This window comes from Mustelus asterias, chromosome 22 (genome assembly GCF_964213995.1).
Source record: "Mustelus asterias chromosome 22, sMusAst1.hap1.1, whole genome shotgun sequence".
NCBI classification, from domain to species: Eukaryota; Metazoa; Chordata; class Chondrichthyes; order Carcharhiniformes; family Triakidae; genus Mustelus; species Mustelus asterias.
The window spans coordinates 53,606,050-53,623,455 of record NC_135822.1 but is presented as its reverse complement, the minus strand read 5'-3'; the positions used below and the strand labels follow the sequence as shown (position 1 = coordinate 53,623,455).

Below are 17,406 nucleotides of genomic sequence, written 5' to 3'. Positions count from 1 at the left end.
CTACAGTGCAGAAGGAGGCCATCCGGCCCATCGAGTCTGCACCAACCACAATCCCACCCAGGCCCTATTCCCGTAATTCCCCACATATTTACCCTCCTAGTCCCCCTGACACAAGGGTCAATCTAGCATAGCCAATCAACCTAACCCTCACATCTTTGGACTGTGGCAGGAAACCCACGCAGACATGGGGAGAACGTGCAGACTCCACCCAGACAGTGACGCAAGCCGAGAATCGAACCTGGGTCCCTGGAGCTGTGAGGTAATGGCACTAACCACTGTGCCACTATGCCACCCATCAGTGAACCAGATGGGTTTTCCCGACAATCGACAATGGTTTCATGGTCATCAGTAGATTCTTAATTCTTATTGAATTCAAATTCCAACATCTGCCGTGGCGGGATTCGAACCCGGGTCTCCAGAACATTAGCTGAGTTTCTGGATTAATAGTCCAGCGATAATACCACTGGGCCATTACCCCCACCCCCCCACAACATCCTCCTATTTCAGATGTGAAAATGGGTTCTAATCACATACATAGGACTCTGATGCAACTCTGTTTTTGTTGAGCAGAGAAGACTGAGGGGCGACCTGATCGAGGTGTACAAGATTATGAGGGGCATGGACAGAGTAGATAAGGAGCAGCTGTTCCCCTTAGTTGAAGGGTCAGTCACAAGGGGACATAGGCTCAAGGTGAGGGGTGGGAGGTTTAGGGGGGATGTGAGGAAAAATGCTTTTACCCAGAAGGTGGTGAGGGTCTGGAATGCGCTGCCTGGGAGGGTGGTGGAGGCGGGATGCCTCACATCCTTTAAAAAGTACCTGGATGAGCACTTGCCACAACATTCAAAACTACTGGCCAAGTGCTGGCAAGTGGAATTCCCACTCACCTGAAGAAGGGGCTTGCAGCTCCGAAAGCTTGTGTGGCTTTTGCTACCAAATAAACCTGTTGGACTTTAACCTGGTGTTGTTAAACTTCTTACTGTGTTTACCCCAGTCCAACGCCGGCACCTCCACATCAAGTGGAATTAGGTCAAGGTTCATGTGTTTGTAATATGTTTCTAATGTGTCAGTGCAGACTCGATGGGCCGGAAGGCCTCTTCTGCACTGCATAATTCAATGATTTATGTCTGTGGGAATATTGCTTAAATTGGAACTATAGAGTTATGTTAAGAACTATAGAGATTCTGTTAAGAATTAAACTTTGTCATGTTTAAATATTTTAATTGGTGAAAGTTATGCTAATTCCTTTTGTTATATTCAAATTCTTAAATAAAGTTTATTTTAATAAAAGCTCCCACTTGAATCCTAGCTGGAGTGAAACGCCTTAACTCAGCCTAATGCCAAAATTAAAAGCAAAAGGTAAAATCTAAGCTAACTTCAGAATATATCTTGGAGTTTCTGACCTGGTACCTAGCAAGTGTTGACATGTATCAGCAGGAAGATTGAGCTACCATTAACCCACCATGAAAGTGAACAAACCCACCCTTATTTTCCAGCATCCCTATTTTGGACATCTCAAGATATCTTGGCATGGCAGGTCCGTCATATCAGGAGAAACTAAATTGGTTAGGATTGCATTCACTGGAGTTTAGAAGAGTGAGAGGGGATCTCACGGGGCGGCACGGCGGCACAGTGGTTAGCATTGCTGCCTCACAGTGCCAAGGACCCAGGTTCAATTCCAGCCTTGGGTCACCGTCTGTGTGGAGTTTGCACACAGATGGTGTTGGTCAGGTGCATTGGCCATGCTAAATTCTCCCTCAGTGTACCCGAACAGGCCCGGAGTGTGGCGACTACGGAATTTTCGCAGTAACTTCATTGCGGTGTTAATGTAAGCCGACTTGTGACACCAATAAATAAATTTACAACTTAAGCTTAATGTTCTTTAGGGAAGGAAATCTGCCGTCCTTACCCGGCCTGGCCAACATGTGACTCCAGAGCCACAGCAATGTGGTTGACTCTCAACTGCCCTCGGGCAACTAGGGATGGGCAATAAGTGCTGGCCCAGCCAGCGACGCCCATGTCCCACGAATGAATAATAAAAATAATTGTGACCACCCCCAGTTGACTAGAAATGGGGCAGTAAATTTAGTGTCATGATTTTGGGGTTGGTGCTGTCCCTGTCCCTTTCTCCCCCTGGGAAGTCAGTCAACATCGCCCCCGCTTCACACTTGACGTCCTGGTCAGGATCGAACTAAATTATGAGGTTGGCATCTAGGCCCTTGCTCCCTCTGCTGGACATATCGAGTGACAGAATTAAACTGCCTCATGCTCTGTCCCGGGCCCCAAGATTGAACTTTGATGATATATCCTGATTTAGAAAAACATATGCAAGGTACTTTTGTCATGAGCGATGGCAGAAGAAGACATTCTACTGACCTCTCAGGTGAACACTTTCTGGTAGGGGTCAGAGGTCAGTGGTCAGGAGCAGGAAGATGGATCATAGACTATTAACAGTGCAGAAGGAGGCCATTCGACCCATCGAGTTTACACCAACAACAATCCCGCCCAGGTTATATCCCCGTAACCCCACATATTTAACCACTGTGCCACTGTGCTGCGCTAATGTTCTTTGTTCTTTCCAAGCAGGATAGCTCACCATCCGACCGACGTAAGGTAGCAGCAAACCTACCTACAATGATACATCTCAGAGCGAAACCTAGAAGAGTTGCTGAGGGCAGAAGGAGGCCATTCGGTCCACTGGACCTGCACCGACTCCCGACAGGGCATTTTACCCAGGTCCACCACCTGCCCCATCTCCATGCATTTAGCACACTACTCCACCTAATCTGCACATCTTTGGACACTAGGGGGCAATTTAGCATGGCCAATCCCCCTAATCTGCACGTCTTTGGACACTATGGGGCAGGTTAGCATGGCCAATCCACCTAACCTGCACATCTTTGGACACTAAGGGACAATTTATCATGGCCAATCCACCTAACCCGCACATCTTTGGGCACTAAGGGGCAATTTAGCATGGCCAATCCACCAACCTGCGCACCTTTGGACACTAAGGGGCAACTTAACATGGCCAATCCACCTAACCTGCACATCTTTGGACACTAAGGGACAATTTATCATGGCCAATCCACCTAACCTGCACATCTTTGGGCACTAAGGGGCAATTTAGCATGGCCAATCCACCAACCTGCGCACCTTTGGACACTAAGGGGCAACTTAGCATGGCCAATCCACCTAACCTGCACATCTTTGGACACTAAGGGACAATTTATTATGGCCAATCCACCTAACCTGCACATCTTTGGGCACTAAGGGGCAATTTAGCATGGCCAATCCACATAACATGCACATCTTTGACACTAAGGGGCAATTTAGCATGGCCAATCCACCTAAACTGCACATCTTTGGACTGTGGGAGGAAACCGGAGCACCCGGAGGAAACCTACACAAACATGGGGGAGAATGTGCAGACTCCACACAGACAGTGACCCGAGCCGGGAATTGAACCCGGGTCCCTGACACTGTGAGGCAGCTGTGCTAACCACTGTGCCACCCAAAAGTCAATCAAACACTGAAGGGGCTATTTGGATTTGAACTGAGGATGTCTTGAAGTGCAGTCAAATGCTCTGCCACTGACCCATACCCCTTCAGGCATTATCACAATATTATTAATCCAGAAACTCAGCTCGTGTCATAGAAACCCTACAGTGCAGAAGGAGGCCATTCGGCCCATCGAGTCTGCACCGACCACAATCCCACCCAGGCCCTACCCCCACATATTTACCCGCTAATCCCTCCAACCTACGCATCTCAGGACTCTAAGGGGCAATTTTTAACCTGGCCAATCAACCTAACCCGCACATCTTTGGAGTGTGGGAGGAAACCGGAGCACCCGGAGGAAACCCACGCAGACACGAGGAGAATGTGCAAACTCCACACAGACAGTGACCCGAGCCGGGAATCGAACCCAGGTCCCTGGAGCTGTGAAGCAGCAGTGCTAACCACTGTGCCGCCGTGCCGCCCCTGGGGACCGGGGCTTCAAATCCACCTATGAATTTGAATTCAATAAAAAATATCTGGAATTAAGAATCTACTGATGACCATGAAACATTGTCGGAAAACCCATCTGGTTCACTAATGTCCTTTAGGGAAGGAAATCACCATCCTTACCCGGTCTGACCTACATGTGACTCCAGAGTCACAGCAATGTGGTTGACTCTCAACTGCCCTCTGAAATGACCTAGCGATCCACTCAGTTCAAGAGCGAGGTGACCATGAGTCAGGGAATTCAACGCTGACTTCTCCCCACCTCTGCTATCACTGAGCCATGGTTGCAGAGTGGGCGACATGATGGCAGAATGCGCTGCAAGGTGGCACAGCAGTTAGCACTGCTGCCTCACTGCGCCAAGATCCGAGTAGGATTCAGGTCTTGGCTGACTGTGTGAAGTTTGCATGATCCCCCCGTGCCTGCGTGGGTTTCCTCCGGGTGCTCCGGTTTCCTCCCACAGTCCAAAGATGTGCGGGTTAGGTGGATTGGCCATGTTAAATTGCCCCTTTGTTCCAAAGATGTGCAGATTAGGTGGATTGGCCATGCTAAATTGCCCCTTAGTGTCCAGAGGTGTGTAGGTTAGGTGGATTGGCCATGCTAAATTACCCCTTAGTGTCCAAAGATGTGCAGGTTAGGTGGATTGGCCATGGTAAATTGCCCCTTAGTGTCCAGAGGTGTGTACGTTAGGTGGATTGGCCATGCTAAATTGCCCCTTAGTGTCCAAAGATGTATAGGTTAGATGGATTGGGTTCACGGGGATAGGGCAGGGAAGAGAGCCTGGGTAAGATACCCTATCAGGGAGTCGGTGCAGACCCGATGGGCTGAATGGCCTCCTTCTGCACTGTAGGGATTCTGTGTTCCTTGTTTGTGTGAATCAGTAAGAGTGCTCCCTGCTATAGGAGAAGGTTCACCAGATTGATCCCGGGAATGAAAGGGTTGACGCATGAGGAGAGATTAAACAGTTTGGGTTTGTACTCGCTGGAGTTTAGAAAGATGAGAGGGAATCTGATCGAGGTATATAAAGTACTAACAGGGATTGATAAAGTAAACGTGGACCAAATGTTTCCCCCTGTGGGGCAATCTCGAACAAGAGGTCACAGGTGGAGCTTGAGAGGCGATAGATTTAACACTGAGATGAGGAGGAACTACTTCTCGCAGAGGGTGGTGAATTTGTGGAACTCGCTGCCCCATCGCGCGGGGGAGTCTGAATCATTGAATGGTTACAAGAAGGAGATGGATATACAGTATTTCTAATAAAAACCGGGCGAAAGGGATATGGGGAACAGGTGGGGAGGTGGATTTGAGATCAGAGAGAGATCAGCCACGATCTGAGTGAATAGTGGAGCAGATTCGAAGGGCCGAATTTGCCAACCTATCAGAGAATCATAGAATCCCTGCAGTGCAGAAGGAGGCCATTTGGCCCATCGAGTCTGCACCGACCACAATCCCACCAGACCCTATCCCCATAACCCCACATATTTTCCCTGCTAATCCCCTGACACTATGTGGCAATTTAGCATGGCCAATCAACCTAACCCGCACTTCTGTTGGAGCGTGGTAGGAAACCAGAGCACCCGGAGGAAACCCACGCAGACACGGGGAGAACGTGCAGACTCCACACAGACAGTGACCCAAGGCCAGAATTGAATCCGGGTCGCTGGCGCTGTGGGGCAGCAGTGCTAACCACTGTGCCACCGTGCCGCCCATATTACTACATATTATATTAAATAATATTACATATTATGCTCCTGTGTTCCTATCATGTTCTCATGGTAAGCAGGAACAGACAAAATACATTCCCAAACGAGAAATGGAAAATCTCAGCGGGTCTGGCAGCATCTGTAAGGAGAGAAAAGAGCTGACGTTTCGAGTCCAGATGACCCTTTGTCAAAGCTAAAAGGCAGCGAAAGTGGGAGATATTTATTTTACCTCTTTTAACTCTCTCCCACCCATCTCCACTTCTCCCCCCACATCTTCATCTGTCAAAGTTTTGTGGTGAACCACTGTTACTACATGTGTATGCCTGGACACACCCATGCTGCACCTGGCCCGAGACTTCTCCCTTTCCACCTGAGACTCCTCCCTTTCCACCCAGAGTGAGGTATAAAGGTGATGGTTCCTCCTCCTCGCCTCAGTCTAGGCCAGGTCAGCTACAAGGGTGTGCTCCTGTTCTCTGTGAATAAAAGCCTGTTAATTTCACTCACTCACTGGAGTCTTCATATCGTAATTGATAGTGCATCAAGTTTACCCCCTGATTTCAGCTTCTCTGCCGTTCGGCTATTCACACCTTCTATTCTCTCTGTGTCATGAGGTGGAGATGCCGGTATTGGACTGGGGTCGGCACAGTAAAATGTCTCACAACACCAACAGCTTTATTTGGTATCACGAGCTTTCGGAGCACTGCCCCTTCATCACCTGAGACTTCTTACTATTCTCTCTATGGACTGCCATTAGCACCTCTTAGACTTTACCCTTGTTTCTGTGGCTATGATTCATCTTTCATTCCCTCCCCCTGCAGAATAAATATCTCCCACTTTCTGCACCTTTTAGCTTTGACAAAGGATCATCTGGACTCGAAACATCAACTCTTTTCTCTCATAGAGTCATAGAGGTTGTAGAGGTTTACAGCATGGAAACAGGCCCTTTGGTCCAACTTGTCCATTCCGCTCCTTTCTTTTAACCACTAAGCTAGTCCCAATTTCCTGCGTTTGGCCCATATCCCTCTCCACCCATCTTACCCATGTAGCTGTCTCAATGCTTTTTAGAAGACAAAATTGTACCCGTCTCTACTACTACCTCTGGCAGCTCGTTCCAGACACTCACCACCCTCTGTGTGAAAAAATTGTTCCTCTGGACCCTTTTGTATCTCTCCCCTCTCACCTTAAACCCGTGCCCTCTAGTTTTAGACTCACCTACCTTTGGGAAAAGATGTTGACTATCAAAATGATCAATGCCCCTCATTATTTTATAGACCTCTATAAGATCACCCCTAAGCCTCCTACGCCCCAGGGAAAAAAGGCCCAATCTATCCAGCCTCTCCTTTATAACTCAAACCATCAAGTCCCGGCAGCATCCTAGTAAATCTTTTCTGAACTCTTTCTAGTTTAATAATATCCTTTCTTTAATAGGGTGACCAGAACTGTACACAGTATTCCAAGTGTGGCCTTACCAATGTCTTGTACAACTTCAACAAGACGTCCCAGCTCCTGTCTTCAATGTTCTGACCAATCAAACCAAGCGTGAAACTTTCCTTACAGATGCTGCCAGACCTGCTGAGATTTTCTCTTTTGGTTTCAGACTCCAGCATCCGCAGTAAATTTGCTTTCATAAAATGAATTCCCAAACAGCTTTTACGGTCGACAAATTTTATTTTCAAGATTCAAAATCATGCTACACTGATTTAAAATATTTTTCTTTGCGATAGTTCCGTAGTTTACATACATACATAGCGAAGGAAAACGCGCCAGGCCTCTGTGACATGGTTATTCCTTCCAAAACGCGTGTGCTGTTGCAAAATCAGACCACGATACTGGTACTGGATACGGGCTAGTGCAGATCCTTCATAAGAATATGCTGTCAAGTAAGTCAGTGTGTGATGGCTGAATATACAGGGTCTTGGTGAGGCCACACCTAGAGTATTGTGTGCAGTTTTGGTCTCCTTTTCTGAGGAAGGATGTTCTTGCTCTCGAGGGAGCGCAGCGAAGGTTTACCAGGCTGATTCCAGGGATGGCGGGACTGATGTATGAGGAGAGATTGACTAGGTTAGGATTATTTTCACTGGAGTTCAGACGAATGAGGGGAGGGATCTCATAGAGACTTATAAAATTCTAACAGGACTAGACAGGGTAGATGCAGGGAGGATGTTCCCAATGGTGGGGGGAGTCCAGAACCAGGGGTCACGGATTCGGGGTAGACCATTTAGGACGGAGGTGAGGAGACATTTCTTCACCCAAAGAGTGGTGAGCCTGTGGAATTCATTACCACAGGAAGTAGTTGATGCCAAAACATTGAATGTATTCAAGAGGCGGCTGGATATAGCACTTGGGGCGAACGGGATCAAAGGTTATGGGGAGAAAGCAAGATTAGGCTATTGAGTTGGACGATCAGCCATGATTGTGATGAATGGCGGAGCAGGCTCGAAGGGCCGAATGGCCTCCTCCTGCTCCTATCCTCTATGTTTCTAAGTTAATATTACATGTTATACATTCGCAGTTTCCGTAACAGGTTATCCCAACACGTGCTGAATGTGTTAGTCATAATCAGCCTATTTTAAATTTCAAATAATTTTTTAAAAAGATTGATCTTATATATGGTGCAGGCTAATTGTAACGCATTTATTGATTTGAAACTTGGTTCATTTTGAGATCTTGCTGCCGGCCACAAGTGAAATGGGAACCGCTTTCTGGGCAGGTAAATGAAAAAAAACCTTCAGCCCAGCCACGGGTTCAAATCGGGGCTGAATTTTCAAGGGAGTAATATAGAAACTTGTTCTCTTCCGGCGATAGAGAAGTCAGGACACAAGTCATATTTTGTCTTGAGTGGAGGTGGAGGGACTGAGGATCTGCCTCGGCCTAGTAAAGGCTTCTTTTGCGAAGACTCATTAATCGTCTGCCTTGGCCTGGTAAAGGCTTCTTGTGTAAAGACTCATTGATTATCAGCCTCGGCCTAGTAAAGGCTTCCTTCATGAAGACTCATTAACCGACAGCCTCGGCCTAGTAAAGGCTTCTTTTGAGGAGACTTATTAATCGACAGCCTCGGCCTAGTAAACGCTTCTTTTGTGGAGACTTATTAATCAACAGCCTCGGCCTAGTAAAGGCTTCCTTCGTGAAGACTCATTAATCGACAGCCTCGGCCTAGTAAAGGCTTCCTTCGTGAAGACTCATTAACCGACAGCCTCGGCCTAGTAAAGACTTCTTTTACGAAGACTCATTAATAGTCATTTTCTACACTGTTGTCCCCTGCCAGGGGCAGAGGTGTGAGTGACGCATGTTCTGACGCGCTGGGTCTCCCGTGACGATCACGAGTCTTTCTCCTCGGGAGTGGGTAAGCCTTTACAGAAGGCCTGTTCACAGGCTGCTCAAACCATGCACGGTGGACATCATTTCTTGTCAACTGTTTCTCTTCAGGGATGGATTCCCCCCCTACCCCCCATCCCGTTTCACATTATTATCCCTTCACGCATAATTAAAGCCACATCACGAGCCTTGTACACATTGTCTGTAGTCCCCGTACTGAGTGTGAGATGTGGTATCCATGTGTAGTTTACAACGCTGATAGTTCTTTTGCATTCCTTACAGCTCAACAGCAATTAGGCCACGGCCTAATGGCTTTTTATTATTGTTCTTGCGAATTATCTGCAGATACAGGACGGGTCACGGAGGCGGCCATTTCCCGCCGTACTGTCGGGCAATATTACAGAAACATCCGACGGTGAAATTATTACCCGGTCCGTCACATAAATAGAGTGTTTCCACGATCCCTTTCTTTCTGAATCAGTCAGACTGACACGACACCAGAGCATCCCAGGGCGTCGCTCTGCATAGTCCCCTGGTTGCTATGGAAACTAGAGGTGGTCATAGGCAGCCGCGGCAGCGGGAGGTGCACTGCTCCTTGGTGCAGAACTATAATAATAAGGGGAACCTAAAAGTTAACAGACAAGAAGAGACGGTTGGAAGAACATAACAACGGCAAAAAAAAACACACAAACACTCACAAAGGTCTTAACGTCACTGTGGCAAAGTTCAATTTCTGTTAACTACTTCTTTCACTGGTAAGATTTGAGCACGAAGGACCTCAGCAGTCCAAAGATGTGTAGGTTAGGTGGATTGGCCATGCTAAATTGCCCCTTAGTATCCAAAGACATGTAGGTTAGGGAGATTGGCCATGCTAAATTGCCCCTTTGTGTCCAAAGATGTGCAGGTTAGGTGGATTAGCCATGGTAAATTGCCCCTTAGTGCCCAAAGATGTGCAGGTTAGGTGGATTAGCCATGCTAAATTGCCCCTTAGTATCCAAAGATGTGTAGGTTAGGAAGATTGGCCATGCTAAATTGCCCCTTAATGTCCAAAGATGTGCAGGTTAGGTGGATTGGCCATGCTAAATTGCCCCTTAGTGTCCAAAGATGTGCAGGTTAGGTGGATTGGCCATGCTAAATTGCCCCTTAATGTCCAAAGATGTGCAGGTTAGGCGGATTGGCCATGCTAAATTGCCCCTTAATGTCCAAAGATGTGCAGGTTAGGTGGATTGGCCATGCTAAATTGCCCCTTAATGTCCAAAGATGTGCAGGTTAGGTGGATTGGCCATGCTAAATTGCCCCTTAGTGTCCAAAGATGTGCAGGTTAGGTGGATTGGCCATGCTAAATTGCCCCTTAATGTCCAAAGATGTGCAGGTTCGGCGGATTGGCCATGCTAAATTGCCCCTTAATGTCCAAAGATGTGCAGATTAGGTGGATTGGCCATGCTAAATTGCCCCTTAGTGTCCAAAGATGTGCAGTTTAGGTGGATTGGCCATGCTAAATGGCCCCTTAGTGTCCAAAGATGTGCGGGTTAGGTGGATTGGCCATGCTAAATTACCCCTTAGTGTCCCAAAGGTGTGCAGCTTAGGTGGATTGGCCATGCTAAATTACCCCTTAGTGTCCCAAAGGTGTGCAGCTTAGATGGATTGGCCATGCTAAATTGCCCCTTAGTGTCCAAAGATGCATAGGTTAAGTGGATTGGCCATGCTAAATTGCCCCTTAGTGTCCAAAGATGCATAGGTTAAGTGGATTGGCCATGCTAAATGCCCCTAGTGTCACGGGGATTAGCTAGGGTAAATGCATGATGTTACAGGAGTGGGGCCTGGGTAGCACTGTGGTCGGTATAGACCTGATGGGCCAAATGGCCTCCTTCTGGACTGTAGGGATTCTATGATTCTTAACTGATTGGAACTGAGTGTAAATTACCACTATTATTTTCACTGCATAGAGCCATAGAGTCATAGAAGCATAGAAACATAGAAGATAGGAGCAGGAGGAGGCCATTCGGCCCTTCGAGCCTGCTCCACCATTCATCACAATCATGGCTGATCGTCCAACTCAATAGCCTAATCCTGCTTTCCCCCCATAACCTTTGATCCAATTCGCCCCAAGTGCTATATCCAGCCGCCTCTTGAATACATTCAATGTTTTGGCATCAACTACTTCCTGTGGTAATGAATTCCACAGGCTCACCACTCTTTGGGTGAAGAAATGTCTCCTCACCTCCGTCCTAAATGGTCTACCCCGAATCCTCAGACTAGACTCCCCCAACATCGGGGACATCCTCCCTGCATCTATTTGGAGAGTCATAGAGGTTTACAGCATGGAAACAGGCCCTTCGGCCCAACTTGCCTATGCTGCCCCTTTTTTCTAACCACTAAGCCAGTACCAATTGCCCACGTTTGGCCCATAACCCTCGATACCCATCTTACCCATGTAACTGTCCAAATGCTTTTTAAAAGACAAAATTGTACCCACCTCTACTACTACCTCTGGCAGCTCATTCCACACTGTGAAAGAATTGCCCCACTGGACCCTTTTGTATCTCTCCCCTCACCTTAAACCTATGCCCTCTAATTTTAGTCACCCCCTACCTTTGGGAAAAGATGTTTTCTAAGCACTGAGCCAGTCCCAATTGCCCGCGTTTGGCACATATCCCTCTATATCCACCTTACCCATATAACTGAGTATAGACTCATAGAGAACTCATAGAATATAGGGCGTTGGTGAGGCCACACCTGGAGTATTGTGTGCAGTTTTGGTGTCCTTATCTGAGGAAGGATGTTCTTGCTATAGAGGGAGTGCAGTGAAGGTTTACCAGGCTGATTCCTGGGATGGCAGGTCTGTCATATGAGGAGAGACTAAGTCGGCTAGGATTATATTCACTGGAGTTTTGACTTAGTTTGGGCAGCACGGTGGCACGGTGGTTAGCGCTTCTGCCACACAGCGCCAGGGACCTGGGTTCAATTCCAGCTTCGGGTGACTGCGCGGAGACTACATGTTCTTTCCCGTGTCTGCGTGGGTTTCCTCCGGGTACTCCAGTTTCCTCCCACAGTCCAAAGATGTGTGGGTTTAGTTGCTTGGCCATGCTAACTTGTCCCTTAGTGTCAGGGGGATTAGCAAGGGTAGATATGTGGGGTTAAGGGGATAGGGCCAGGGTGGGATTGTGGTTGGTGCAGACTTGGTGGGTCGAATGGCCTCCTTTGGATTCTATGATCCTCGAAGAGTGAGAGGAGATCTCATAGAAACTTATAAAATTCTAACAGGATTAGACAGGGTAGATTCAGAAAGAATGTTCCCGATGGTGGGGGGAGTCCAGAACTAGGGGTCATAGTTTGAGGATAAGGGGTAAACCTTTTAGGACTGAGGTGAGGAGAAATTTCTTCACCCAGAGAGTGGTGAATGTGTGGAATTCACTCCCACAGAAAGTAGTTGAGGCCAAAACATTGTGTGATTTCAAGAAGAAATTAGATTTCGCTCTTGGGGCTAAAGGGATCGAGGGATATGGGGGGAAGGGAGGGATCAGGATATTGAATCTGATGATCAGCCAATGATCAAAATGAATGGCGGAGCAGGCTCGAAGGGCCGAATGGCCTCCTCCTGCTTCTAGTTTCTATGTTTCTATCTCTCACAACTTTAAACCTTAGAGGAGAGGCAATGGCCCAGCTGTTTTATCGCTGGACTATTAAACCAGAAACTCAGCTAATGTTCTGGGGACCCGGTTCGAATCCCACCACGGCAGATGGTGGAATTTGAATTCAATACAAAATATCTGGAATTAAGAATCTACTGATGACCATGAAACCATTGTCGATTGTTGGAAAAACCCATCTGGTTCCCTTTAGGGAAGGAAATCTGTCGTTCTTGCCCGGTCTGGCCTACATGTGACTCCAGAGCCACATTGAATCATAGAATCCTTACAGTGCAGAAAGAGGCCATTCGGCTCATCGAGTCTGTACTGACTACAGTCCTACCCAGGCCCTATTCCCGTAACCCGTATTTGCCCTGCTAATCCCCCTGACACATGGCCAATCCGCCTAAGCCTTTGCACATCTTTGGACTGCAGGAGGAAACCCAGGGGAGAATGTGCAAACTCCACACAGACAGTGACCTGAGGCTGGAATTGAACCTGGGTCCCTGGCGTTGTGATGCAGCAGTGCTACCCACTGTGCCACCGTGCCGCTCCACAGCAATGTGGTTGACTCTCAACTGCCCTCTAAACAAGGGCAACTAGGGATGGGCAATAAGCTCTCCCTCGGTGTAACCCGAACAGGCGCCAGAGTGTGGCGACCGGGGGATTTTCACAGTAACTTCATTGCAGTGTTAATGTAAGCCTGATAAATCAATAAATGTTGGCCAGCCAGTGACGCCCGTGTCCAATGAATAAAGGAACCTATACCTACAACAATCCCACTCAGGCCCTATCCCTGTAATCCCATGTTAGTGCACCGACAAAGATGCTTTATCTGCACTTGCACATTTCTCACTTAGACTGGAGTACTTTTCACAGGGTCTCGGGCAGAATCGTTGTCGTGACGATGATAATGCCGGGAAAATCTCCGCTGGTCTCTCGGGCGCTGTCCCGCATTGCAATTGACCCCAACTCGAGTCACTTTTGTGGGGGAGTGGATGACCGCTGGTATTGGGTTGTGGGGGGGTGGGGGGAGGGGGTGAGCCTGGCCTCAGAGCGCGAGGGCGCCATTGCGCAAAGGCACCCCCATCTCTCGTTGCACTGGGAGACCCCCCCACCCTCCCTCCCCCCTCCCCTCCACCCCACGGACAACAGGACCCTCCTCCCCCCATTCGATGACATGTTCCCCTACCCCATCCTCGGCCTTGCTGGTCCCTCTGACTGGCCTCCGACATGCCTCCCCCCAATCATGGCCCCCTGACATGACTCCCATCATGACCCCTGACCTGCCCCCATTATGACCCAAAATGACCCCTCCCCATCATGACCCCAGCGTGACCCTGTCATGCTTATTGAGTAGTTGGGTAGGGTAATTGTAGATCGAGAAGTAGACAGTTAGTGTTTGTAATATTGTGAAATGCTAGAACGAGAAGCAGTGCATGATCCCGTTAAAAGGTGGTGCTTTTTCCGTGCTTCGAGAGTTAAAATGCAAGCACATTGAGTACCCAAACTGAAACATTAGTATCGAAAGGCCTACCAGCAAGTTTACCAAGGCAACCGACTTTTGAATTTAGCCAATCAACTTGAATCAGACACTTAGATACCAAGAACCTATTAAATTTAAATCTGATGGTTTCGGACAACCTCGGACCAATCCTATTATGGGAAATATTGATATCTCATCACACGTATAAATGAAGGGGGCAATGGGGACAAAGAGGGGAGAGCAACTGCCACGTGCCAGAGTTAACAGCTCTAGTTCAGCTCTCAGCTCTAGGGAGAAAGAGAGAGAGTTCAGAGAATCCCGACAGTGCAGAAGGAGGCCATTCGGCCCATCAAGCCTGCACCAACAACAATCCCACCCAGGCCCTATCCCTGTAACCCCACATATTTACCCTGCTGGTCCCCTGACACTAGAATTGCTGGCTCGCTTAGCTTCATCTATGTCTTAAGAGAAAGCGCCATCTCCAGAGCAAAGGTACCCAAGAAGAAGGAAGTTCCAGACCAAAGAAGGCCAAGAATATTCCGGAAGACACCAAACCTGGTCGTAAATTTGAGTGCAACAAAATTTTAATTTTGTTAATGTGTGAGACTTGTACTTACTTGAACAGCACACATTTAGAATCTTGTTTTGTTTGGGAACAGTTAATAGAGGGGATTTATTTGGTTTGTGAATAGTTACGTTAATTTGTTCACAGTTGGCGAGATAAGTAAATTGTTACATGTTCATTTAGTGTCGGGGATTTATTTTGTATTTAACCACTAGGAGTCGCTGAAGAGCAGGTCACACCACTTCACACACACCTTTTACAGATTATAGGGTGAGGTATTCCTCGTTGGATGTTTCAGTGTTAATTCTCAGAGGGGGAAATCGACCTTCGCTTCATTACAATGCCCCACCTCTGCACAACTTCCCATCCCCCCCCATCAGCATAGACCCCCATTCCCTGCCCCCGCATGCCTCCCCTGGGATAGCCAAACCTGCATAGCTCCCTCCACCCCTGCCACCCTACTCAGACCCATTGGCACCATCCTTGGCACACTGGAAGTGCCCGACTGGCACTACCGGGGTGTCGGGGGGGGCGTTGCCACTACTGGGCGCCTGGTGGCCACTGCCCAATGGGCATTGCCCACCATGTCCCTGATCACACGGGGGCTTTAAAGGCCTCCGAGACTCCTCCCCCCCACTATGTTGCCATGGCACCTGGTGGCAAAGACAAGTATTGATTCCCGCCTTTCCTGCGCCATGCCTGAAGGTCGGAAAATTCCAGGAGCTGGGTGTTGAATGGGCCAGACCTCTGTAAATGCAGAGTTAAACATGCCAATCGGTCTCACCCTCCGGGCACGATCCGTTATGTCCCAGGAGAAACAGAACGATTTGGCTCTGGGCAAAGGAACTGAATTTTAGGCTCGTGCATGATTTTCCGGGATCCAGCGCTGGTCAGCGAGCACAGGGGTTGGGAAGGGTGATAGGGAAATTGGGATGAGCTTAGCTTTACGGAGGTTGAGTGCAGGAAAGGTGCCGGGTGTGGGCTGGGTTGGCCAAGTGGAGGGGATAACAAAGCCAGGAATTTAGCAGCGAGAGATAGGGACGGACCATAGATTCCCAACAGTGCAGAAGAAGGCCATTCGGCCCATCAAGTCTGCACCGACAACAATCCCCCCCAGGCCCTATTCCCGTAACCCCATGTATTTACCCACAGTCCAAAGATGTGCGGGTTAGGTTGATTGGCTGTGCTAAAATTGCCCCTTAGTGTCTTGAGATGGGTAGGTTAGAGGGATTAGCGGGTAAATATGTAGGGATATGGGGGTAGGGCCTGGGTGGGATTGTGGTTGGTGCAGACTCGATGGGCCGAATGGCGTCTTTCTACACTGTAGGGTTTCTATGGTTTCTACCTTGCTAATCCTCCTGACACTAAGGGGCAATTTAGCATGGCCAATCCACTTAACCCTCACATCTTTGGACACTAAGGGGCAATTTAGCATGACCTGTGGGAGGAAACCCATGCAGGCATGGGGAGAACATGCAAACTCCACACAGGCGATGACCCAATTCAGGAACCGAACCCGGGTCCCTAACACCTAGTTGAGGCAGCCGTGGTAACCCTTGTGCCACCGTGTCACCCATAGGGCCTTTCCTGCGCTGTTCGACTCTGCGACTCGGACACGCATCCCCTCTCGCTCTACCTCAGACAAACAATCAACTCGAAAGGGTGGAGCAAAAATAAAAGCAACATTGCCAAAGCCATTAAAGGAATACGGAAAAGATCAAGACACAGTCAGAAAAACAAGCGACAGAGAGGAACGATGGTAGTCGGATGATTTATTGAAAGGAAATCAAACTTTAACAGGGAAATCGCAGGCTTGCTTACTTATTAATCCAGAGTTTGTGAAACGCCAGGCCTCGTTATAAGATGTGTAGTGGGAGTGAGCGTAAGGGCTTCCCGAATATTCGCTTCCTGGAATCAGAACAAGAAGTAAATCTCTTTAAATGGTCACGAGAACTGAGCAACAAATAAGCGTTTGGGTTTATTCAGTGACTAATAGAATTGTCCACCCTGGGGGGGTCGTGTTTTTATTCTTCAATGTCTCTTCCTGATGTTCAAACTGGCCCTCAAATTTCACGGCTGAGGGGAACATGTCTTAGCAACGCGACGCATCAACAGTTCAGGTCAGCAAGGGAACAAGGGGAACATCGTCTGCTCACGAGATGCATGTCTCACGTCGTCCCCTTGGCAAAAAATAAATAAAATACTTCATCGCATCGCGGCAAAACTCAACAGGTCAGCAACAGGCCCGCTCAATCATTAACCGCCTCTTGTGGAATGGGTAACGACAAGTATTACTGGGAATCAGAGAAAAGTGACTTCTGCATTTACGGTCAATTTTAAAGTGGATTGTTTTTCAGGTTGTTTAATTGCCACATTCACTCTCCAACTGATTCCCAGCCACTTCATTGAAGGAATTCTCTCCATGTTGCAAGCGGGCAGGCACGGTGGCACAGTGGTTAGCACAGCTGCCTCACAGCGCCAGGGACACGGGTTCAATTCCGGCCTCGGGTCACTGTCTGTGCGGAGTTTGCACGTTCGCCCCGTGTCTGCATGGGTTTCCTCTGGGTTCCTCCCACAGTCCAAAGATGTGCGGGTTAGGTGGATTGGCCATGCTAAATTGCCCCTTAGTGTCCAAAGATAAATGGCAGATGGAGTTTAATTGAGATAAATGCGAGGTGATGCATTTTGGTAGATCAAACCAGGGC

The 17,406-nt window shown here is 48.3% G+C and overlaps 1 protein-coding gene across 1 annotated transcript in view; it reads right to left on the bottom strand.

Moving 5' to 3' along the window:
- Positions 1 to 9,181: 9,181 nt before the first annotated feature.
- The window catches only part of LOC144510226 (paired box protein Pax-8-like), a 79,618-nt gene continuing 71,393 nt past the window's right edge, over positions 9,182 to 17,406 (bottom strand). The window contains exons 10-11 of the mRNA XM_078239720.1: positions 16,523 to 16,609; positions 9,182 to 9,646 (exon numbers count right to left, since the gene is read on the bottom strand). Coding sequence (XP_078095846.1) covers positions 9,570 to 9,646; positions 16,523 to 16,609 — 164 coding nt within the window. The 3' untranslated portion in view covers positions 9,182 to 9,569. The remainder of the gene's footprint in view (positions 9,647 to 16,522; positions 16,610 to 17,406) is intronic.